This window comes from Tasmannia lanceolata, unplaced genomic scaffold, assembly GCF_043159265.1.
Source record: "Tasmannia lanceolata isolate RefF3 unplaced genomic scaffold, GAP_Taslan_0.1 ptg000037l, whole genome shotgun sequence".
In the NCBI taxonomy this organism is placed as follows: domain Eukaryota; kingdom Viridiplantae; phylum Streptophyta; class Magnoliopsida; order Canellales; family Winteraceae; genus Tasmannia; species Tasmannia lanceolata.
In genome coordinates, this window is record NW_027518714.1 from 47761337 (window position 1) to 47786651 (window position 25315).

At 40.6% G+C, this 25315-nt stretch overlaps 1 protein-coding gene across 1 annotated transcript; it reads left to right on the top strand.

The window, feature by feature from the left end:
• The first annotated feature begins 1553 nt into the window (after positions 1-1553).
• On the top strand, positions 1554-25086 carry LOC143862684 (uncharacterized). The gene is made up of 5 exons (XM_077373758.1): positions 1554-2026; positions 14899-14935; positions 15056-15292; positions 15401-15448; positions 24394-25086. Exons 1-5 carry the CDS (start codon positions 1725-1727, stop codon positions 24880-24882), a joined length of 1113 nt encoding a protein of 370 aa, XP_077229873.1. The 5' UTR covers positions 1554-1724; the 3' UTR covers positions 24883-25086.
• Positions 25087-25315: the final 229 nt, after the last annotated feature.

A 25315-nucleotide genomic window follows, 5' to 3' on the forward strand; every position in this document is an offset into this window, starting at 1 on the left:
AGGGAGTGAAAGGAGGAGGCAAAATATGTCACTTCTTTTTTGGAACCCCATTTGTTACTTGGACCACCCCCCCATAGTGTAAAAAGAGTAGTAAAAAAACACTAGATAGGGCTGTCCAGGGAAGATGAGGGGTGTGAAATTAATATAATTCGAGTTCGATAAGGCTCGCGAGCCGCTTGTGAGCCTGGCCGAGCCTGACCGAGCCGAGCCGAGCCGAGCCTGGTTTGAGCCCGAGCCGAGCTTTTGAGCTTAACGAGCCAAGCCGAGCCTGGCCAAGCTCGGCTCGGCTCGGCTCGGCTCGTCTACACCCCTACGAGTGGTTAAAGGTGCATTGGAAAATAAATTTTAGAATCATTTTACATGCTACCACACTTTTACACCTATTTTGAAATTTCTATATAAAAACATGTGTAAAATTTCTTTTCCAATGCACCTTAACGAGTATCCTAAGCAAAACCGTATTTTTTATAATAAAACCACTAGCCCTGTTTTACACTTTTTAATTAGCTTTTAGTGGCTATTACTGTAGTTAAGATGCTATCAAAATCCAATCAGAGATTTTAAAACAACATTCGATTCCTTAAAAGGCAAATTAGATAGTTTTACAAAGATGACTACAGTTAGTTTTATAGATTCTATATTCCATAGGTAGCCATATGTAAGACTAATACCTAAAGACTTTCTAGCAATTAGTCCCTTATGGTCAATCCAAGACTTGCCCCATCAATTCAACGGTTTAGATAAACAAAGATTGGTCGACTCCCCAAATTGATAAATCAACTCCCCATGTGTATTTCTCTCTCCTCTAGGTTAGAGAGAGAAAGAGGAGAGAGATAGACACATGGGGAGTCGATTTATCCATCTAGGGAGTCGATTTATCACTGCCCTTTGGTATATATCGTATGCATCGGAATTGATCATTCAATCTATTGAAATAATATCAGCTGTCAAAGGTTATTACAGCTCCCAAAAAGCTCTCACAAGCATGGTTTTAAATTTCTGACCGAAATTTTGGATTTTGGATATCAGAACAACCATGTTTTGATATTTTCAATAACTCATCTTGTCTTTGTTAATACAGCTCCAAAAAAGCTCTCACAAGCATGGTTTTAAATTTCGGCAGATATCCGAAATTTCTGACCGAAATTTTGGATATCGGTCAAGTTCGAAACCAAAATGTAACTAAATTGAAATTCCCGAAAGTTGGCCGAAATTTCAACAAAAATGCCCTTTTTTTATTTCTTTACAGAATTTCGGCCCAAAAAACAGAAATTTCAGGACTTTCAACCGAATTTCGGGGTTTCGGCCAGGTCCGAAATTTTACCGAAACCGAAGTTTAAAACCATGCTCACAAGCCAATTAAAAAGAAAAGACAAAATAAGTTTGTGCAATGATTAAACCATGTTTGTGCTGATATCATTTCCCTTCAATCTATTCCTTGTTTTTTCTCTTCTTGAAGATAAAATAACACGTTTCTTATCCACATATCTAGTCACTTTCCGCACATGGCGCAGGCTAGTAAATTCAACTGATGGCTGCTACCTTAGTCTCTCAGTCTCTCTCTCTCTCTCTTTTTGTCCAGCAAAAAGTAAAGCCCCCCCCCTTCTCTCACTCTCTTTTCTTCAAGGAAGAAACAGAACCAACCCTTCAAAAGAAGGAAAATTAAAGTCATATTATGTGGGTATAGTTTCTTCCTTAGTTGAGATTAGAATTGGGTTTTAGAGATGGGAGGTGTAACCTCATCCATGGCAGCAAAATTTGCATTTTTTCCACCAAACCCTCCTTCTTACAAGCTATTATTAGATGATATAACAGGTCTTTTAACTCTTAGTTGTTTTCCCCATCGTGAGAACGTTGATGTTCTCAAATTACCCACTAGACGCAACACTGAGATCATTGCTATTTATGTCAGAAACCCCATGGCCACTTCTACACTTCTCTATTCACATGGAAATGCTGCAGATCTAGGGCAAATGTATGAGCTCTTCATCGAATTGAGCATCCACCTTAGAGTTAATCTCATGGGGTATTAATCTTTTGTCTTGAATCTTTCTCTTTGTCTCAATATTTTTTTTGTAACTTTTAAATTTGGTGATTTTTTTTTATTGTAATGATAGTTTGGTTGTTTTTAGAATCTTGGTTTTAATTCTGGAGCTTTTGGATCTGCACAGTTTGATTATGTAGTAAAATTTAATTGGGTATCATAGAAGTTTTTCTTTTCTCTTTCTTTTTTTTTCTTTCTAGTTTTGGTATCTGGGTTTTTACAGTATGAATATGTAGCAAGATTTAATTGGGTCTCATAGAAGTTTTTCTTTTTTTCTATCTTTTTTTTTTTTCTAGTTTTAGTGTCTGGATTTTTACAGTTTGAATATGTAGCAAAATTTATTTGGGTCTCATAAAAGCTTTTCTTGTTTGGTTTTTTTTTTTTCTAGTTTTAGTGTCTGGGTTTTGAGCCTCTAGCTCAACGGTCAAGGCTGTGTTCTTCAACCTGGAGGTTGGAGGTTCAATCGTAGCTTACCAACCGAAAAAAGATGTAGGAAAAATTTAACTGGGTCTGATAGATTTTTTTTTTTTTTTCTAGTTTTAGTGTGTGTGTGTGTGTGTGTGTTTTGTTTGGGAATGACGTTTTAATGGAAGGCATTGAAACTCTGCTAGATATAGATCTTCCCTCGAGTATCTCTCTGTCATTTTTTTTCCTCCAAAATTTGGGGATTCCTTGATTTTACCAGTACTTTGGTGTTTTAGTATCTGGGGTTTGATTCTGGAGCGTTTAGCTCTGCACACTTTGAATATGTAGCAAAATTTAATTGGGTCTGGTAGAAGTTTTGTCTTCTTCCGAGTTTTAGTTTCTGGGTTTTGTTTGGAAATGATGTTTTAATGGAAGGCATATTAAAAATCTGCTAAATAAAGATCTTCCCACTTGATTTTTTTACCTACATCTAAGATCTTGATGATTCTTTCCTCCATCTCTCTGTCTCATTTTTTTTCCTTCAAAATTTGGAGATTCCTCAATTTTACCACTACTTTGGTGTTTTAGTATCTGGGTTTTGATTCTGGAGCGTTTAGGTTTGCACAGTTTGAATATATAACAAAATTTAATTGGGTCTCATAGATTTTTTTTTTTCAAGTTTTAGTGTCTGGGTTTTGAGCCTCTAGCTCAATGGTCAAGGCTTTGTTCTTCAACCTGGAGGTCGGAGGTTCAATCCTAGCTTACCTACCAAAAAAAAAATGTAGCAAAATTTAACTGGGACCGATAGAAGTTTTTTAACCCTAGTTTTAGTTAGTGTATGGATTTTGTTTGGAAATGATGTTTTAATGGAAGCCGTATTGAAACTCTGCTAAATATAGATCTTCCCACTTGATCTTCTTAGCTACTCCTCTACTAAGTAAGATCTTGATGATTGTTCAGATCCATGCCTCCACTTTGTGTGTTAGTTGTTTATTTTATAAGCCTATTGCTTTTCTAGCGTATGACTTTAATTGGAAGTGGTGTTTTGATACAAACTAATTTCTGGTGAATTTAGCTGGAACTGATTGGTGTTTGTGACCGATCAGTTGATTCGGACACAAAAAGAGAGAAAAGATAAGCAAATTGTCCACGGATGCTCTTAACTATTTGACAACCCGATCTAATATAGGATTTTGCCACTTTTATTGTTAGATTATTTATTTTGGTATCTAGTTATGATATTTTTGTTTTTACTTTGGTTGATAGTATGCTCATTTTAGTCGATGAGATTTAATCATGGTTTTAAATTTCAGTATCGGTACTGGTTTCGGACCTCACCGAAGCTTAAATTTCGGACGAAATCCGATGTAATGGTAAAAATAATATTTTATTTGTTACAAAATTTCGGGAAAATAATCAAAAATTTAAAAAATTGAGATTTTTTGTTGAATTTCCTAAAATTTCGGACCAAATTTCGGAGAAAAAAACTAAAATTCAAAATCTCGGTCGAAATAAAGTCGTTTTGGGTATTTGTCATTTCGGTAATTTTGGATTTCGGTCGAAATTTAAAACCATTGTTGTGATGGATGACGGTGTTCTATCACAAAAGATTAGAGGTTCTGGCAAACTGATTTCGGTTCAGTTAGAATTTTTAGTTAAATATACTAAAATAAGAACTTGGAATGTTCTCCTCTATGTTTGTCTCCTGTTTAGATTTTAAGATTTCACATCTTAGTCTGGTACTTGGGTTTTTGCTTGATTTTGTAACTCTGGGTTGTATTCAAAGAACTATGGAGACTGTATCGAATGCATATGTACCCACGTTTTAACTCCTGAAGATGATTCTTCACTTACAATTTGTATGGGAATACTGGAGAATTCAGGTCTACCCATTTGAACTCTGTATTTAATTTAATCGTAAAAGTGATTTGAATAAACTACAAACACTCTTGGATCTTTTAACAATCGACTCAAAATAAAACTGCACTGTGATTATCTCCAGAATCTTGATTTTATTGATGTTTCAATAGAAAGATGATTGGAATGCTAGTGAATTGAGCTCTATCTTGTTAGAGTTTCTAGCTGTAAAATATACAGTTGAGGTTGTTGTGTGTTCAAGTATTCCAGTCTGAGATCACAAGCAAGCTTTTGTTTCTTCTATGGAAGCACCATTCCATGTCGGAGAAATCTATCATGCGGAAATGTGTGGTAACTTTGTCAGCATGAAAAAGAAGTGGTGATTGAAAAATATGCCAATGTCTAGAGAAGCTGAATTTAAAAGGATAGAAATCCATGGGCTATGTCCATTATCCTCTTCAGTTTCTTTCAAATGATTTTTTCAGGAGGAAAACTACCAGATTTCCAACTCCAGATTTCCAGATTGTCCGTGAGGCATGGGTGCAATTGTGCCAGTTTAGTATAGCACAATTTTCTCTGAACTTTAGTGTAGAAATTTCTTTTCCTCATACTTTTATGAAGAATTCTGACGATGCATGTTTGAGATATGCTATGTAATGAGACAACCTTATTCCAGTGGCCACGATTGCTATCTTCCATATGTGCATTGGAGTCCCTGTTTTTTCCATTAATCCTTCTTTAGTATTATTGTTCCGTCTGTGTTGGAAGTGTTTGTAGAAAGGTTGGGTATCCTCATTTGATGCTAGCCTTATGTTCTGACTTTGTTGGGCTGCATGTGCTTCATTAGTTTCATCAGTGTTTTAGTTCATAATTGTTAGGAGTCCACCCGTTATTTTTTCATATGACAACAAATATTGGTTCCGTCGTAGTTGGAGTTGAAATGATAATTTTTAACAAATCTGGTCTAAACAATTTTTAGCAGGTTTTGGACTAAGGGAGTCCATGATATGTAGTCTTGTTGGATATCCCATGCTATGGTATTTGTATATCCAAAGCCTAATTGCTCAGTCCCTTTCCTTGGAGTAAGATCATTATGGACTCAACTTAAGCTGAATGAGATTTACCTTTTGATGGGGGAACATCCCTGACCCTTGCAAATTTTTTGGGTGTCAATATCAATTTGGGGTTATATTAGCAGTAGTGTGTCAATCAATATTTGCTGTCATTATCAAATTCGAACCATAATTTCTTTAGAGTGTCATTATCATGTCCAGGTTCCAATATCACTTTGGGGCATTATTATCATGGGAGTGCCATTGTCAATAATGGCTAGGTCACATCAAGCATATGACATAGGGTGATGCTACTTAAGAGAAGGATGACCATAAAGTAGTTTACATGATGCGTTAGGAGTCCTAATTGGTTTGAAGAGTCCTAGTTTACTTATATTAGGGAGAGTGTATGTAACAGAAGTTTTATTTCAATGAGGAAGAAGGGACACCTCATTTTGTGCCGATCACGACCAGCACACAGATCAGAGCTCCCGAGCTCTGATGATGACAAGTCTCGAACAAAAAAACTTTGATGCCCTATAGATAAGATTGAAAGCATTTTTAGTCCAAAATTGAGTTATAATCTTTGGAAAAAAATATCAGCACAAGGCTTTCAAAAAGCACCCATAAAGATCAGTTTTCAAACATTTTGGAGTGGTCAAATGGCCCTCATGACTGGGCAAGTTCGGTCAGACACTTTTTAATGCATCAAAATTTAAATTGATATCAGAAGCTTCCAGATAAGGCTTAACACTTGTTTTCCCTCCAAAATTCAGTCCAATGTCGCCACTAAATGGAAATTTCGGCCCATCTTGGTGCCTATAAATAGGTCATCAAGCTTGAAAAAGGAAAGCATTGAAGGAGAATTCTCAAAGGTAATATTCCAGTACGTGTTTCCGAACACGTATTTCCGAACACAGGAAAACTCCCGAAGAACTCTTTTGAAGAAATCCTCCCTCTCATATTGAACTGCCCAGCTCTGGAGAAAGAACAACTGAGGAGCTCTTCATAAATCATCTTTCCACCTTCATCCTCTGGCCGATTTTTTCTTTTTTTATCCTTTTTAATGTAGTTTCTCATTTCTAGATCCCTCCTGCAATATTTTAGTTGTTTTGAGATCTGTAGAATAGTCTTTTTTTTGAATGGCTGAGAATAGTCTCTCTCTTTCATTTGTGCAAGTTTCAGTAGCTTCTCAAAAGCCACTTCATTTTCCAGCAACTTGGAAAATCGAGGGGCTCTACAGTCTAAATTCCTTCTCTGTAGAGATCTGAATTTTTGATGAAACTAGAGCCAGATCAGCTGTAAATTCCAGATCTGAACCTCCAACCTTTGTCGGTGAAAATGGGGAGATAGTAATTCGAGATTTTGCCTCATCAAAACCTTGTTTCTTATGTAGTAGAGGGTGACGGCAGCCCCTTTTATCCTCTTCTAATTTCCATAGATCTGATATCCAAATGACGTAGATCCAACTGGAATCAGGGGGTTATCTATTGTTTATATTGTTTAAGTCTTCTGATGATCCCGAACCTTTCTCTCAAATCCTCTTTCTGTTTTTTCAGGCAAAATGGCCAAAAGGGAAGAAATTGGAATTGCTTTGAAACGTAGTTTTAGATTTGGAACTTCTGAGAATTCCGATCGGAGGGAGGTATCCCGACCGACAGGTCTTTTGGTAGTTCTTCTAGATTTGTTTACACTAGACATGAATGAACAAGTGAGCCTTTGTTCGCCTGAAGATGCCATTATGAGAAATTCGAACGACTGGATTCTATTGGCAGATTAGACTTCTGGTAAGTCTTATACGTCTAGCCAGAGCAGGGACACTGGCTGTGCATCCGATATTCACTGAAACATCTGAATGGCCATCGTACCACGGCCAAAAAGGATGCCTGGAAGCCCCTGGAATCCGACTGGATCAGAGGTTATCACTGTTCTTATTTTAGCAGATCTGAATCCCTTTTATAATCATTGTGCTCAATCATTGTTCCTTTTCCATAGTGTTCAGTAAATCCCATTTTTAGGAAAATATATTAATATGGATAAATCTCTCACTTAATTAGAATTCATCTAGTAGAGACCGATCTATGGTGGGGCGAGATCAGGTGCCTAACCACTTCTTATCTCGTAACTAGTGTCGAACTCAGATTTGGATAAAGCAGATTGTGTCACGATCTGAGTCAACCCGGGGCCCTATAACCCCTCAATTTCTATCTGGATAATGTATAAAGGGTGGACTACCGTTAAAAAAAATGTATAAAGGGTGGACTACCCATTTAACAGGTTGTGCACTCCTTAAGAAAGGAAACCCCTTTGCGACCTTGATTGCACTACATGATTGGGTCTTCTCCACCCTTTTCTCCTGTTTGGGTTGACCTTGATCTGGTTGATCCAACAAGATAATATTCCCTCTAGTCCATCAATATCTTCTGACGTCCCGCACCCATCAAACATGGCTGAGAATAGCAATCGATTAGAAGACTTGGATAGATCGGATGACTGCAGTCCGGGAACGGATGCAGGCTCAACTTGACGGCATGGCCCAACCTGGACCAGCCCCTCCCTGTTGCCCAAGCCATTGTACATCTAGAGCCTGATGACGAAGAGAAGTGTGGCAAAGAAGTGTTAAACGGGAGAAACTAGGGCTCCTCCTCAGACAATGGACCCTACCATCATAGAGAAAATAGAATGAATGGAACAGACTCTGGAAAGTTAAGGGACTGGTAGACCCGTTGTTAAACCTAGAGGACTTATCCTTCTTTCTAGATGTCCCCTTGCCCGGAAAGTTTAAGATGTTGGACATAGAAAGTATGACGGGACTGGGTGCCCAACCACCCATCCAAAAAATGTTCATCATATATCTGTGATCTCAGAGGCTGCTATCCAATCAGAACATACCCGAATTCTTTCAAAGAACATTGATGAGCATTCCTTTTAAGTGGTTCCTTGGACTGGACAAGCTCAAGTTCCGGACTTGGGAGGAAATTTCCTATGAGTCTGTTAATCATTTTACATACAACACGGAGGTGGAGGGGACCTGACTCGACTTAGAAACAATGATATAGGAACCGCAGGAAGCTTTCACAACATTCATAACCTGGAGGCGGCAAAAGGCTGTGCAAATGATTGATCAAACCTGTGAGAAAGACCGGATTCAAATGGTCTTGAAGTGTCTTGCCTCTTAGTTCTCCCAACATCTAATCTCCAAGTACTTACCACCCTTTGATGCCTTTATACAAGCAGACAATTAGGTTGAGGAGACCTCCTTTCTCGAGACTTGGACACCAAAGCAATGAAACATAAGGCTATGCAAAAGTCGAGATCAATGTGATCAATAGTATCCATCCTCATCCGCTCCTCAATCCCATTCCCATCTCCCGTCCATTCTAACCAACAAAAATGGTCTCCCAGCCAACAGGCTTCTAAGACTACAAAATAAGTCTTTTTATCTCGACGTGATTTTGTCTTCCATGCTGAAGAAATTGATACCAAAAAAATCTCTTGGCACCTTTACAGCGTAAGCTAATACGGAACCCTCCCCTGAGAAACTACAACCCCCAAGAGTACTCTGTGTACAATCAAGGGCATGATCACATGACGGATAAGTGTTTCACATTGAGACATGCCACCCAGGACCTGATTGACTCGGGAAAGTTGGTCCGTCCCGGTCATCCCAATGTGACCTCAAACCCCTTGCCTCCCCATAATGTGCCACCACCTACCAACGTCAATCCCATCATTCTCGACAATCTTTCTGTTGATCCGACCACATTTGTTCAACCTCTTCATTCCCAGCCGGATCTAATGCTGCGAATAATTGATGTCACTTTGTCCGCATATATTCTCTTTTCATGGAGGAACCCTTCCCCATATATAGTGTCACGTCCCTATGATTTAGACGCTTCTTCTTACCTCCCCTACTATATGTCTCCCGAACCCTACCAGTTGTGACCTTTCCCCCGAATCTCTACCTGAGCAAGGGGCATTTACCATCACAAGTGTCGACGAACCACTCATTGTTTATGAAACCATGATGGAATGCGACGAGGTTCGTCATATTATTGGGGGACGAGAGGTGGGGAGGAGACACTTTAAACCATTAGGGTGTGTTTGGATTACAAGAATCAGGACTCAGTATTAACATCAAACTCCAATCCTATTCTAATTGCCTCAGTAAAAGGGAATATAATTTCAATTCTAGTATTTTGGGGGTGTCTATTCCAATGTGTGTGTGTGTGTGTGTGTGTGAGAGAGAGAGAGAGAGAGAGAGAGAGAGAGAGAGAGAGAGAGAGAGAGAGAGAGAGAGAGAGAGAGATTCGTCAAAATTGAATTTTTTTGTGAAACGGAGAGGGGGAGGAAGATTCGTCAAAATAGAGAGAGATTTTCTCTGCGAAATTCTGGGTGGATGTTGGTGGGGATAGCACTTGCAAGAGAGGCAGCAGAAAAAACAACAAAACTAGAGTGGCTTTTCTGTGGTAGCAGTTGTGGGCTAGGCCAGTGGACGTCGATGGGGGTAGCAGCTGCAGGCATGGTTTTAAATTCCAAAATTTCGGATTTCGGCCAGGACCGAAATTTAAAATCGAAACCGAAATTATAAGATTTTCACCGAAATTTCCACCAAAACCGAAATTGCCACCAAAATTTCCACTGAAATTTCGTTTTCAGCTGAGGCTAAAACCGAAACTGAAATTTTAATCTTTGACTGCAGGAGAGGGGTTTTTGGGCAGAGAGATACACACGGAGAGATTTTTTGGAGAGGGGTTTTCGGGCAGAGAGAGATACACAGAGAGAAAGAGGGACTGGAATCCTGAATATCACCTCTTCGGGCCGTAATGAAATTTGCCCGAAAATTCGCAAAAATATCTGTCTGGGGTTTCACATTATTACTCCGACTAAACTGAACCAAACACTTGAATTACCGGAAAACGAATAGGATTCGGATTCTCATTCTCTATTCCGGCGATCCAAATGCACTCTTGGAGCTTTTTTTTTTTGGGTAATGCGCCCTTGCAGTTAAGAGGAGATAATCAGACTTAAATAGATGGTAAAGAACCAGAGCTGGCGATTGTAGAAGATGTTGTGGTTAAACAATTGAAGAAAACGTAAGCTGAAGTCTCCATTTGGGGTCTACTCATGGCTTTCAAGAAGCATCGAAAAGCCATTATGAAATAATTCAGCAACACCCAGGTCCCGATGGAGATGATTCCAGATCAACTTGCAGCTATCATCGGTACAATGCACATTTCAAAAGCCATAACCTTTTCAGACAAAGAGCTACCGCCAGAGGGAACCAAACTCTCTATTTGACCGTGGGCTGTCATTGGAAGAGAGTCTCTTCAGTCTTGGTTGACAATGGGTTGAACCTAACTAAGGGTTCTGGCTTATGATAACACCTGTCGGAACGTGATTAGGATTTTGAATCGGCCACTCATTGCTTACAGCACCATGATGGAATGGGGTTGTTTGTGGGGGGGGTGGGGGGGTGTTTAATGCTTTTCAACCAGTAGGGTTAAGAGGAGATAATCATTGTGAAATAGCTGGCAAAGAACTGAAGCAGGCGAATTCTAGAAGATGTTGTGATTAAATAATTGAAGAAAACCCAGGCCCGAGAGCTCATGGCTTCCAAGAAGCATCGAGAAGCCATTTTGAAGGAACTCAACAGCACCGAGGTCTCAGTGGGGATGACTCCAGATCTCAACTCACAGCTATCATTGACGTGATGTACAGTTCAAAGGATATAAATTTTTTCAGAAGAAGAGCTACCTCCAAAGGGAACCAAACACTTCTGACCATTGTATTTGACTATGGACTGTCATGGGAAGAGTGTCCCTTCAGTCTTGGTTGACAATGGTCACCCTTAATGTTTATTCTCTTTAGACAGCAGTGTAGTTCGGTTTAGGCGACTGATTTTGAATCGACTAAGGGGTTCTTGCCTAGTGATAACTCCTGCCAGAACGTGGTTGGGATTTTGATTCGACCACTCATTGCTTATGGCATTGTGATGGAATGCGACGATGTTCGTCATGTTACTTGGAGAGAGAGAGAGAGAGAGAGAGAGAGAGAGAGAGAGAGAGAGAGAGAGAGAGAGAGAGAGAGAGAGAGAGAGAGAGCGGATGGAAGCTGACAAAGAACTGGAGCCGGCGATTATAGAAGACGTTGTGATTATGCAATTGAAGAACACCTAGGCTCAAGTCTCTATTTGTTCTCTTCTAATGCCATCCAAGAAGCATCGAGAAGCCATTATGAAGGAATTCAACAACACCTAGGTCTCGGTGGAGCTGACTCCAGATCAACTCGCGACTATCATCAGCATGATGCACATTTTGAAGGCTATAACCTTTTCAGAAGAAGACCTGCCGGCCAGAGGGAACCATGCACTTCCGACCATTGTATTTAACCGTGGGCTGTCATGAGAAGACTCTCTGTAGTCTTGGTTGACAATGGGTCAGCCCTTAATGTTTATTCTCTTCAGACAACCGTGTTGTTGGTTTGGGACCAAAAAACTTTGAATCGGCCACCTGAGGGGTTCTAGCCTATGATAACATCTGCTTCCATGTGCCACTTATCCTTGCCTCCTTTAGCTTTTTTTTTTTTTGAAAGGTAACGTTAATTTTATTCCATAAATAAGAGGGGACAAGGTGTCCCTCAGGTATTACATAAACCCACAGGACACTGAGGTCCCTAAGACAGTAAACTCCCGCTATGCGGTATTAAAATACTCGTCGGTGAAATGTCAACCCCTTCCTTTGCCAAAGCATCAGCGTGAGAGTTCACGGATCTCCTTCTGTTAACTTACCAACTTCTCCAAAAGCTTAAGCTGTTGGACAAAGGCGTTATTTGTCATTTATACTTTAACACTCCCCCGCACGTGTGGCCCACTTGGCAAACACGTGGCACATGTGGTCCCACTTTGGGCCGACCATCGCATGTGGATTTTTGCTATTTGGGAGGTTTGAACTCAAGACCTTTGGCTCTGATACCATGTTAACTTACCAACTTCTCCAAAAGCGTAAGCTGTTGGAGAAAGGCGTTATTTATCATTTATACTTTAACACCTCCTATGACCAATCTGAGGAATGATGATCCAGATGAGATCACGGATGGCCTCCCGCGTAGAATATAATTTCCACGGACCAATTGATCTGTTCAGAGCCCAGCCAATCGCATTGGCAGAGTCCCCTTCGATCAAAAGGGGCCCAAGATTATTAGATGCATACCATTGAAGGCCAAAGAGGAGAGCCTTCGCCTCGGCCTCATTGGCATTGCACACACCAATAGAGCCAGAGAATGACATGGCGGTGCGACTCGCGGAGTCCCTGATGAGACCCCCGATGCCGGCTCTTCCGGGATTCCCGAGGGAGCTTCCGTCAAAGTTTAACTTATACCAACCGTCCGGTGGTGGAATCCAACTCGGGGTGATGCTACCGGATCGCCGTATTTTCGAGATGATAGTGCTCCAATTGCGGAGGACTGCCCCAATAGAATACGGAATGCCAGTTCGGCAATGACTCCAAACTGGCTTATTGTTCCATTGCCTCCTTTAGCTTATTGTTCGGATGCCCTTGGCTCAGGGTTGCACCTCCCTCTGTCCACCAAAAATTGAAGTTCATCCAAGATGGGAAGATTGATGGGAAGGTTCTCACTTAATTTGGAGATGCTGCTGTTAGTCAATGCCAAACCGTTGAGGTGGAAGGCACCTCCCATCAAAAGCCAGACCCAGTCAAAGCACAAACCCATAGGATACTCTTTCGCCGAGGTTCAACAGATTACCATTGCCGACTGAATGGGAGAAGAAATCCCTTTACCTGAAAGTGGGAGTGTCATGGTGTCCTAGATGTTCAGAGTGCCTGGTTACTTTCGTGACCAGAGCATCGCAGTGTGTCAATATCAGCCAAGCAGAAGCAGCCTTTGGACTGAAATATGTGCCCCGAACAGAAAAGTGAGAAAGAATTTAGATGGTTGCCAAGATGAAAGTCATAGCTAAGAACGAGGGCTAAGAGTTTGACCCAGTGCCTATGTGCCCGTATCCAAAGACGCTGAATGGTCAGTTTGTAAAGGAGGGAGAGGGTTTCCTCGAACCTGGGTTTCCAGAGCCCTAGATGGACAAGGCTATGGGCCAAAAATTAGCTGACCTTGAGATTTTCTTCGCCCACCAACTTCCAGATGTATCAAATTTTTGCCAAACCCTGTTCCTTGAGGCTGTCCCAAGTCTCAACAGCCAGTGAAGGCATTGAGGCAACAATGGTTGCTGCCTTGGTAGGTGGCTCGGAGCCGTGTGCCCCGAGAATTCAAGAAATCGATGGTCCTCTTTATAATTGGCCCATCTCTACATTTATTTTGGGTCATCTTCTCCATTGTCTTTCAGTGTTTCCCTTGAAGTGCCTGTAAACATTGTCTTACAACAGGTTCAGACCGGATGTGTTGATGTAACTTTGTGGATAGTGGCTGCAATTGTGTTTGTACTTGTGAAGATTGGCGCCTCGTCCCTTGTAGCTTGTATTCCAGGTTATTTGATATAATAAAGTGATCAGTTACCTTCTGAAAAATCCATCCCAAAATAAAAAATAAAAAATAGTTGCCTCCTAAAAATATATTGGCAGGCCTCTATCCGCACATGCCCTGCCCTAATGAGCCATTCCTTTTGTTAACTTACCAACTTCTCCAAAAGCTTAAGCTGTTGGAGAAAAGCGTTATTTATCTTTTATACTTTAACACTCCCCCGCATGTGTGGCCCACTTGGCAAACACGTGGCACATGTGGCCCCACTTTGGGCCGACCATCGCATGTGGATTTTTGCTATCCGGGAGGTCTGAACTCGAGACCTTTGGCTCTGATACCATGTTAACTTACCAACTTCTCCAAAAGCTTAAGCTGTCGGATAAAGGCGTTATTTATCTTTTATACTTTAACACCTTTTTCATGATGACCACTTTCTCGTCCTTAATGAGGTAGGTGGAGTCATGAAGTTAAATGAACCACTCTATCACTTTGAGAGAAATATCTATATTGTGTGTGTAGCGTGCGTGCGTGTGCACACACTTGTGTTTGTATAATATGCGTTTGTATATATATGTATATTCATATATTATATATGTATGCGTGTATATTCTGCATGCACACATATACATATATACACATATACATATATATTATGGTACTTATGTTGGCACTACCATGTTTTGATAATTGCACTAACTCATCTTGACTTTAAAAAAAAAAAAAAAAGGCTTCGGAGAGCTTTTCGGGAACTGTAATAACCTATATAAATAGGGTTCCCTAGGTTGCTCCAAAATCTGAACTAACACACACACACATACATACATATATCTTCTAAAAACTAGCGTTCCTCGCTTCCCCTCCAACTCATGTGCATGTGCCTCACCAGGTCTTGGCTTTGAAGTATTGGTTGGATACATGTCACCAAAATGGCAATTTTCTTTAATTAAAGATCCTTGTTAATAGGATTAAACATATATCTTTTTTTTTGTTTATGTGTTGATGAATTTTATCTGTAGATATTTACTTGACACATTTGATTTCATGTAGGTATGATTATTCTGGCTATGGGCAATCATCTGGAAAGGTTAGTTGTGGTTTTGCCTTCAAATATGCTTAATGAAAATATTTTGCTCTATAAATTATGTTTTTAAAATGATTTTATAAGAAATGCTTTGTTTAAGTTCATGTGTTTTCTGTTCTGTAGCCAAGTGAGCAGAACACTTACGCTGATATTGAGGCTGCTTATAAGTGCCTGGAGGAGAACTATGGTACTAAGCAAGAAGACGTTATCCTTTATGGCCAGTCTGTTGGTAGTGGTCCAACTTTGGATTTAGCAACTCGGTTACCTCGATTAAGGGCAGTAATTCTGCATAGTCCTATACTTTCAGGCTTGAGAGTCATGTATCCTGTGAAACGTACATACTGGTTTGACATCTACAAGGTTACATTCTACAACACCATTACCACTTGTGGTTGTTACTTTGTCTTAAGTTGAATGTTTTGCCAGGATTTTTTTTGTTTGAAATTGTTTTTCATTGAATTTGTGCAGAATATTGACAAAATACCATTGGTTAATTGTCCTGTGCTGATCATTCATGTAAGTATTTCAATTTATAACTTTCTTGAATGTGTTAGAACCATTCTACAATAGTCTTGCAGGAGAATTTATTTGACGTGCCAACATTTTATATGTTCTTAGGCCTACCTGTTCATGGGCACATAATCAAACAAATTGCAGACGTTCTTGACAATATCTCCTTATATCTGTATAGTGAGAACTAGGCACAAAATTTCTTTTGCTCACTTTCTTCGACTATATTTCAGTAAAGTAATTTTTGTATGGGATACTGATGCTCAATCTTTTTCCTTATCTTCAATCCAGTTGGGGAACATCACTTGGTATTTGTTGTGTCTTGCAGCAACATCTCACAAGCATAAAATAATTGAAGCAAAGTTGTCTATGATATTTACTTCTGTAATTAAAGCTTCAATATCCTGCTTTGATATTTTAAAATTTTTATTATCTACCATTCCTTTCAATAAGAGATATTTGTTGAGAGAAAGAATTAGAGAAGAGAAAGTGAGTTAGAGAGATGATCTCCCCCTCACTAATATATTTATTAATAATGGAGAAGCATAATTACATCTATGCCCTCAGGCTTATTACATATATCCAACTATATCCAGCACTGCCCCTTAAGCTAGAATGTAGATATTGTACATTCCTAGCTTGCTACAAATATCATTCAACTTTGACTTAGGCAAGGGTTTCGTAAATATGTCAGCTAACTGGTCCACAGATCGAGTAAAAGAAACCTGTATCTCTCATTTATGAATTTTCTGACGAATAAAGTGGCAATCCACCTCTATATGCTTGGTTCTCTCATGGAAAACATGATTGGTGGCTATGTGAATTGCAGCTTTATTATCACAATAAAGCTGAGCTGAAGAAGAACAAGGAAAACCAATCTCCGCCATGAGAGAACGTAACCAAAGGAGCTCCCCACTAGTATAGGACATAGCTCGATATTCTGCCTCAGCACTTGACTTCGAAACAACTTCTTGCTTTTTACTTTTCCAAGACACCAGATTGCCCCAACAAATGTACAATAGCCAGTGGTTGATCTCCTATCTGCTGGAGATCCTGCCCAATCTGCATCACAATAGCCTTCTATTCTGACATGTCCATTTTTCTTGAATAGTTTCCCTGGTGCTCCTTTCAAATAACGGAGAATCTGAACTACTGCCGCCCAGTGAGAAGTACGAGGAGCACTCATGAACTGACTGACTACTCCAACTGCATAGGAGATATCTGGGCGAGTAACTGTAAGATATATGAGCTTGCCAACTAGTCGTCTATATCTGCCAGGGTCTTCCAACAGATCTCCTTCATCTGGAATAAGCTTCACACTAGGATCCGTAGGCACAGATATAGACTTTACTCCAAGATTTCCTGTTTCTTCCAGTAGGTCTAACACATACTTTCTTTGTGATAGAGATATTCCTTGAGAAGAATAGGCCACCTCTATCTCTAGAAAGTATCTAAGTCGACCCAAATCCTTTGTAGCAGACTCTGTCTGTAAGAAACTCTTCAACCTTCTACTGCACACTGTCTAAGACCAAAGCGAATAACGGCCTCACTAAATCGACCAAACCATGCTCTTGGAGACTGTTTCAAGCCATATAAGGATTTCTTAAGGCGACAAACAGAGGAGGACATCTCCCCCTGAGCAGCATACCCTGGAGGCTGCTCCATGTAAACCTCCTCCTGGAGATCGCCATGCAGAAAGGCATTCTTCACATCAAGTTGATGCAGAGGCCAACCATGATTAGCTGCCATGGATAAGATGACACGAACTGAAGGAATCTTAGCTACAGGGGAGAAAGTCTCATGATAGTCAACCCCAAAGGTCTGAGTGTACCCCTTAGCAACCAGACGAGCTTTCAACCGTTCAACCTTTCCATCAGGTAAATACTTAATGGAGAAGACCCAACGACAACCAACTGGTCGAGTCCCAGCTGGAAGAGAAACAAGTTCCCATGTTTGGTTGGATCGAAGTGCCCCCATAGCAGCTCGCCAGCCAGGATGTTCAAGAGCCTCCTGTAATGATTTTGGTAACTCTACAGAGGACAAGGAAGAAACAAAGGCTTGAAAAGAAGGCGTTAGTCTATCATAAGAAACAAACTGAGAAATAGGATGGGCTGTAGAATGAGACCTAGTACGAGAAGCAATGGGAGAATCAGAAGTAATGGCAGATGATGCTAAAGAAGATACCTTAGTAGGCATGAGTGGGACCTCGACTGTAGTAGACGATGGATGATGAGAAGAAGGTGGAGGCCTCGTTTTCTGCACTCGTCGCTGATATTCTTTTTGTAACTGGTGGGCGAACCACTGGAACTGAAGAAGAGGGTGCCGGTTCTGAGTGTGGCGTAGGCTGGAGTGGTACCTGTACAGGGTCAGCAAGCGAAGGAAGAAACAAGGGTACCTCATCCGGGATGGAACTAGGAGTAGGAGGAATCGAAGGCCCAAAACAAGGTTCTGATTCAAAAAATGTTACGTCAGCGGAGACAAACTATTGTCGTAAACGAGGACTATAGCAGCGATAACCTTTCTGAGTCCTAGAATAACCCAGAAAGACACAACGCTTTGACCGAGGATCAAGTTTGTCCCTACTAGGTCCAAGAAGGTGAACGAAACAGACACATCCAAAGACGCGAGGGAGGAGAGGAAACAGCTCCTGTTGAGGATACGATAGACGAAAAAGGAGAGGAACCACGAAGGACAGAAGATGGGAGACGATTTGCAAGAAAACATGACGTCAACACGGCCTCTCCCCAAAAAGATTTAGGGACTCGCATTTGAAACAAAAGCGTGCAAGTAACTTCAAGTAGGTATCTCAATTTTCTTTCTGCGACACCATTTTGCTGCGAGTTGTATGCACACGAAGATTGATGAATAACTCCATGACCTATAAGATAATCCTCAAAACCATGTGTAGAAGAGAAATATTCGCGAGCATTATCAGTACGGAGACATTTGATATTGCAATTAAACTGGTTATTTATTTCAACATGAAATTTCTGAAAAGCACTGAAGACCTGGGAGCGGTTTTTCAACAAATAGATCCATGTCATACGTGAATAATCATCAATAAAAACAACGAAATACCTAAAACCATTATTGGACGCGACCCTAAAGGGCCCCCATACATCAGAATGAACTAAACTAAAAGGACTATCGACACGATCGAGGACTCTGGAAGGACACTCGGTGATGCTTCCCAAGTTCACACGATCGCATTGGAATGGAAAAATAGAAGATGAAACATAAGACGTCTGTTGAAGGCGCTGAAGGGACGGATGACCAAGATGGCAGTGCCACTGAAATGCATCGACGGATGTATGCAGGACTGTAAGAGAACGACTCCAGTCAAGGCGGTAGAGACCATCCACCTCACGACCCGATCCAATCGTTTTCCCAGTCGAAAGATCCTGAAAAATACAATACGATGGATAAAATGAGATGGAGCACTGAAGATTTTTCGTTAATTGGCTAACAGACAATAAGCTAGAAGGAGATTTTGGAACACATAAAACAGATGATAAAGAAATATTAGGTGAAGGACAAATTGTGCCAATACCAATGATGGAGGAAGTGGACTCATCAACAAGAGTAATGGTCTGAGTTCCTGTCGGAATGGAATGGAAGGAAACAACCTGAGAAGAGTTACCAGTAATGTGATTGGAGGCTCCCGAGTCAATAATCCAGGACCCGGAGCTAGAAAGTAAGGTCATGGGTGAGCTACCTGGCTGAGCAAACCCAGCAATATGATGGGAGGCATTCTGTCTGAACAGCTGTAGCTCCTCATAATCTGATCTCGTGAATGTGAAAGGTTCAACAGCATAAATAGAGGCAGGCAAAGAGGTCACACTGTCAGACGGACCGGTCACAGTGAGATGAGCTGACCGGCTTGTGTGAAGCTCTGGATGTAGTGTGTAGCATGTCTCAATCTGGTGGCCATCCCTATGACAATAAGGACGACCACGACCAGCACCAACCCTGCCACGGCCACGAGCCCGAGTAGAGTAGCCACCGCCTCTAGGTGTTCCAGACTCACCAGAACTGTTAGAAGAAACTAGAGCTGCACTCTCAGATGGAAGGCTGGGAGATGGATCATCAAGACACTGATGTGCTCGTAAATAAGTCTCCTGTAATGAGGGAATAGTGCTCGAGCCAAGGACCTGCTGACGGAAGGAAGCAAACTCAGGGCCTAAGCTCACAAGATAGTGAACAACCCAGATTTGCTCTCGCTGGCGGCGAAAAACATTGATATCAGACGGGAGGGGTAAGTAGATGTCAAGCTGCTGACATAAGGACAGAAACTGGCCATAATGAGTCTCCAGGGACAGATCACCACGGCGAAGACGCATCCACTCAGAGTAAGTAGAGCAAATACGTCGGAGATTCTCAACCCCAGAGTAAGTGTCAGCGGTATGATCCCAAATCTCCTTCGCAGTGGGAAGGAGAATCATCGTGGATGAAATGGCAGGCGTCATGCTCTGCCATAGAAGACTGCGAATCAAGGCATCTTCCATTTCCCAACGGGTGAAGGATGGGTCCGTACGTGGAGGGGGGTCTTGACGAAGAAAAATGACCTTATCTCTCCCAAGGAGATGGGTCTCAATTGCAACTTTCCTGGGAAGGTAGTTAGTTCCATCAAACTTGGCATTATTCAACTGTGGGTATGAACCCTCCACAGGTGCCAAGGTAGGGTGAGACGATGAAGAAGGAACCGACGGTGTGGTAGAAGCATGAGTCTCAGTGGTCATGCCAAGAGATGGATCAACGATGACAGGAGGTTCCATCAAGACAACAAAGATCAAGAAACAAAGAAACCACAACCAAGGGCTCCAACGAAGAGACGTAGAGAAGATGAATAAGAACTAACTAATCCACCAGGAAGCTCATAGAAAAAGCACACAAGAAAGGACCAAGTGTATTGAGAGACCCATATAGAGACTAGGAGGATGTCGAAGACGTAGTAAGAAGAGAGAAATCTAACACATTAAAGAAAGAGTGTAAGAAATAAGGCTTTTAACAAAGAAATCCAAACACTGCTTGGGTTTTCAGGGGGCGCGAGTGGGTTTGAGGGGGGGGGGGCAAAATGCTGGACTGCTTGGGTTTGAGGGGGGGCAAAATGCTGGACTGCTTGGGTTTTCAGAGGGCGCGAGTGGGTTTGAGGGGGGGGGGGCAAAAAGATGAAATCTGTTTTGGATATGGGGAAGGTTAGGGTTAGGTTTAGGGCGTGGGAAAGATGAAGATGAGAATGAGGAAGGGGTTAGGGAGAGATAAAGATGAGGATGAGGAAAGGGGTTAGGGTTAGGGTTAGGGTTGAGGAATGGAGAAGATGGAGGCTAAGGGGTTTCCCTAGGGATAAAAAACCCTGGGGCTCTGATACCATCTTGAGAGAAAGAATTAGAGAAGAGAAAGTGAGTTAGAGAGATGATCTCCCCCTCACTAATATATTTATTAATAATGGAGGCATAATTACATCTATGCCCTCAGGCTTATTACATATATCCAACTATATCCAACAATGAAGTTTGAACGTAGAGAAGTTGCATATGTAAGTGGTGTTATCTCGTTGCTGGGATCTCTACAGAGATTTATGATTCACTTAACGATTTCCTTTGATTTATATAGTTTGAGAAGTCAAGTAGTATTTGATAACAACTTCCCATTAACGATTTCTTATGATTTATATAGTTTGAAAACTCTAGTATTTGTTAACAGCCATGGAGGCTCAGTGAAGTGTTTAGCTATATATTTTTTGATTTAGGGTAGAAGATTTTTACATACCTTAAAGCCAACATTTAATGAAGTGCAAGAAACTGTTTTTGTTGCTATCGTACCCATTAAGGAGGGAAGGGGCTGCAAGGGGTGGCAAGGAGGGTTGGGGTCGCAAGGGAGGGGTGGGGCGGCAACTTGGGTAGGGGCGGTAGGGTTAGGGTTTGAGAAAAAAAGAGAGAAAAAAAAGAAAATGAGTAGTTTTTTTTTTTTTTTTTTCACCGCTCCGAAATCGGAACCCGGAGCTCTGGTACCATGTTTGATGTAACCGGGTTAACATGGAAGGAGGAAGGGGGAGAAGATGAGAGTATGAATTGCATGTGAAATGTGGTGTATGTATTATAAATAAATATTTTTATGAATTACATGTAAATGTGATGTATATTGAATTATCAGACATGTGTGTCAATCTGATATATATTGAATTATCAGACATGTGTTCGATGTTGTTAAACTATTATGAATTGATTTCCTTCCAATATGATATTTTTAAGTGTATATTTGTGCTTATTCTAGTATTTCCTGAAGTTTCATCTTAAAATTTTATCATCTGCATATGTTTCGATAAGTTTCCTTAATTTTACAGGATTTCCACCAAAATTTCGAACCGAATATGAAATGTTTTTGTTTATGTGGTGACCGAAATTGAAGCAGAAACCGGAATTTAAAACCTTGACCATTCCTGACAGCTGCTATATTAAACAACGATCCTTGCTTGCGGGTTTGGTGATTTCAACCTTTTAAAGTATAAAAGATTTAATAACACCTTCTCCAACAGCTTAAGCTTTTGGAGTAACTGGTCGTTTCACATGGTATCAGAGCCAAAGGTCCTGAGTTCAAATCTCCTTGATAGTAAAAATCCACATGCAATGGCCAAACCCAAAAGAGGGGCCACATGTGCCACATGTAGGCCAACCCTAAAAGGAGGGGGCCATACGTGAGGGGGACTGCTAAAGTATAAAAGATTTAATGACACCTTCTCCAACAGCTTAAGCTTTTGGAGTAACTGGTCGTTTCACACAACCTACTATTCACACAACCTACTAATCTTAGTTGTAAGTGTATGGATTCCTAGAGTGAATGCTATTACCTTCTCCCAGAAAGTGACTGTTGACCTATATGTTTTGGCTTTCACGATTGCTCTGTCCCTTTGGCTTATTTTGGACTGGCTAGTATTAAGGACTAATGAGGAAGATGTTTTGGTGCGGGCACCATTGCCCTTTAAGTCACTTCTTGTCAAAGACAGCTCCTTTAATGTGATTCAGTGGTTCCAATCCAATGTTGTCTTCTGATGGATATTTGCAGATGCCATTAAAGAAATGTTGAATTTTATCAGTCGCTATCGGGTGTCTTTCTAGCATACCCACTGACACGGTTTTAAATTTCCATCGAAACCAACACAAAACGCCTGAAATATTTTTGTTTCCATCCCCACCAAATTGCATATCGAAACCGAAATGCATACCGAAAGGTCTAAAACCAAAACCGTAACTATATTAGCAATATAGGATATTAGTATGTGCCTATCTAATTATATTTATATGAATTGCATGTGAAAGATTGTGTATGTATTATGCATAAATATTTATGTGGCTTCCATGTGAAATGTAATATGTACTTGTTGAGTTGGGTGTCTTGAATTCAACCCCGTTGGGTCCAAAATATTGTGTGTGACCCGGAAGCGGCCCGTTTATTCCCCGCCCGTTTTAAGTGATTTCTGCCCAATTAAAGTAAGCTTCTTTTTCCTGCTTTGTATAAGGGGCGTTACGGCTTATTTTCATATTCTTGTCTCTGGAAGAGGGTAGAGAGCTCAAAGGGGGAAAAGAGTGTAGAAGAGTTTCTGTGTGGGTTTTGGTGAGAGATACCTATTTTGTCTTGTTATCTCCAGTTCCTATAGTGGATTTTCTCGTGGCCTCTTCTGTGGATGTTGGCTTTACGCCGAACCACATAAATCTTTGTGTCTTCTTGTGTTTGCTTGTGTTTCCTTGTTTTGTTTTGCTTTGCTATTGAAATTGTAAATCGCTATTGTGGGGGCTTTTTCACAACAATACTGAATTATCAGACATGCGAAACAACACATGTCACTAGGTGTTCGATGTTCTTAAACCATCATGGATGATCGTCTTGCTTGATGATTTTTGAGTATATTCTTCTGCTCATAGTTTTAAAACTCCCTCGCGTTTGTGTCGACTCGGGTCGACTCCCCCGAGTCGACTCCCTTTTACCTCAGCTGCGTTCAGCGTTGCGCCTCATCCGCATTCTGTGTTTTTACCTAGAGTCAATAAAAACTCCTTTAAATCTCCCGAATTATGACCGCATCAACCGAGTACTCAGCTGCTTAGCTGCTTCAACCGAGTACTCGACTGCATCGTGCCGAGTCGACTAGGATCTACTTCAGCTGCGTTCCGTGCCGCGTCCGCGTTTTTAAACACAGCTAGCATTTTCTGAAGCTTCATCTTACAATTCTATCATTTGCATGGGTTTGCATATGTTTATGTGATTTTACAGGATTTTCATCGAAATTTCCAACAAAACCGAAATGTTTCCATATCCGTTGCGACCGAAACTGAAATTTAAAAACTTTGCTCACCAATCGGCCAATGTGGACATTGATTCACTTGCTCTGGTGGTAGCCCTAGAACTTCTCGTTGTATCTGAATCATTTTCCCTTGATCATGACCTTTAAGAGTGTGAATTTTCTTCCTTGTTCATGTTATGGCTCGTGAGCAGTGTGGTTATGAGCCTTTTGTAGTTTTAGCCTTTCTGTTAAAAAAGCCTCTAAATATTATACTACCAAACTTTTGTTGATGAAAATGCTCTCTAATAATTATGATTTTTTTGCTTAAAAGTTTCTTGTCTTAATGTTTCTCTAACTAGATTGAAGTTTTCATAAGAACATAAATATAAAAAATTTTGGGCAAAAAACTGTTCTTGCAAAGTTTCTAAAATTGCATTTTTGTCAAAGAAAGAAGCTTATTTAGTATGGATGCTAATATAAGTATTTTTCAAACTTAAAAACTTTTTGGCTAAATTATGATTCTCAATGGCTGATTAGAAGTTGTAAATTAGGGGTTATAGATAAAAAAAATCCCTTTTCCATTTGGTGTTGATGTTTACATTTGGTTTCCCCATGGTTTTGGTTCTTGAAGTATCCTTTTGAATTTTGATCACCCCTCTCATCCATATCGCTACAGGGGACCTCCGATGAAGTTGTGGACTGCTCTCATGGTAAGCAGCTCTGGGAGCTGTGCAAAGAGAAGTATGAACCACTATGGCTTAAAGGAGGAAACCACTGTGACCTTGAGCTTTATCCGGAGTACATTAGACACCTCAAAAAGTTCATATTGACAGTTGAGAAATCACCTTCTCAGAGGCACAGTTCGAGGCGAAGTACAGACCGATTTGAACCTTCAAGGCGTAGCACTGATTGCTTTGAGACATCGAGGATGAGCACCGATCGAAGAGAGAAACCGAGGCCAAGTACAGACAAGAATGAAAAACTGAGAAGTAATGACCACAGGTCGAAAAATAATGACAAGCTAGAAAAAATAAGAATTTCTTTTGACCAATTGGAGAAGTCTCGGAGAAGTGTAGATTGCCACGATAAGTCCAGGAAGAGCACTGACCAGATGGAGAGAGCCCGGAAGAGCATCGATCGGTTGGATAGAATACGAGCAGGGTAAAGCTTCTCCAATCAGATGTAAAGTTCATGCATGGGTTTGGATATGTGGGTGAAAATTTATTTATGGTTTACATTTATATAGTTTGTTTGTTGTAGTTGGAAACCTGTTGGATGAAATGAGGAAGAGTTTGTTTATGGTCTTTTGCTTGATGAAAACATTTTGAGAAAATAACTCATGATAATAATTATCAGTTCCTTTTTCAAAGTTCTAATTTATCTATTTAGTTTTGTTAACCATGGTAGTCTTTTGAAGTATTTTTCCTTGTGGGAAGGACATTCCACCCCAGCACTACAGTCCCGAGTGAAAAAAGCTTCACAGTTGAAAGATTACAATAAGCAAAATGAGGAGACATCATAAGAAGAAACTGTTACTACTATTTTTGTTCATCCAACATTTCAGCAAGAAATGGGTAGAGGTTTTGTCCATTTTTTTC

Excerpts from the sequence above, each read along its gene's own strand:
- LOC143862684 (XM_077373758.1), top strand. The coding sequence starts at position 1,725 with ATGGGAGGTGTAACCTCATCCATGGCAGCAAAATTTGCATTTTTTCCA. Across the intron at positions 2,027-14,898 it reads CTTAGAGTTAATCTCATGGG|GTATGATTATTCTGGCTATG; the intron begins GTATTAATCTTT and ends GATTTCATGTAG. Across the intron at positions 15,449-24,393 it reads GTCCTGTGCTGATCATTCAT|GGGACCTCCGATGAAGTTGT; the intron begins GTAAGTATTTCA and ends ATATCGCTACAG.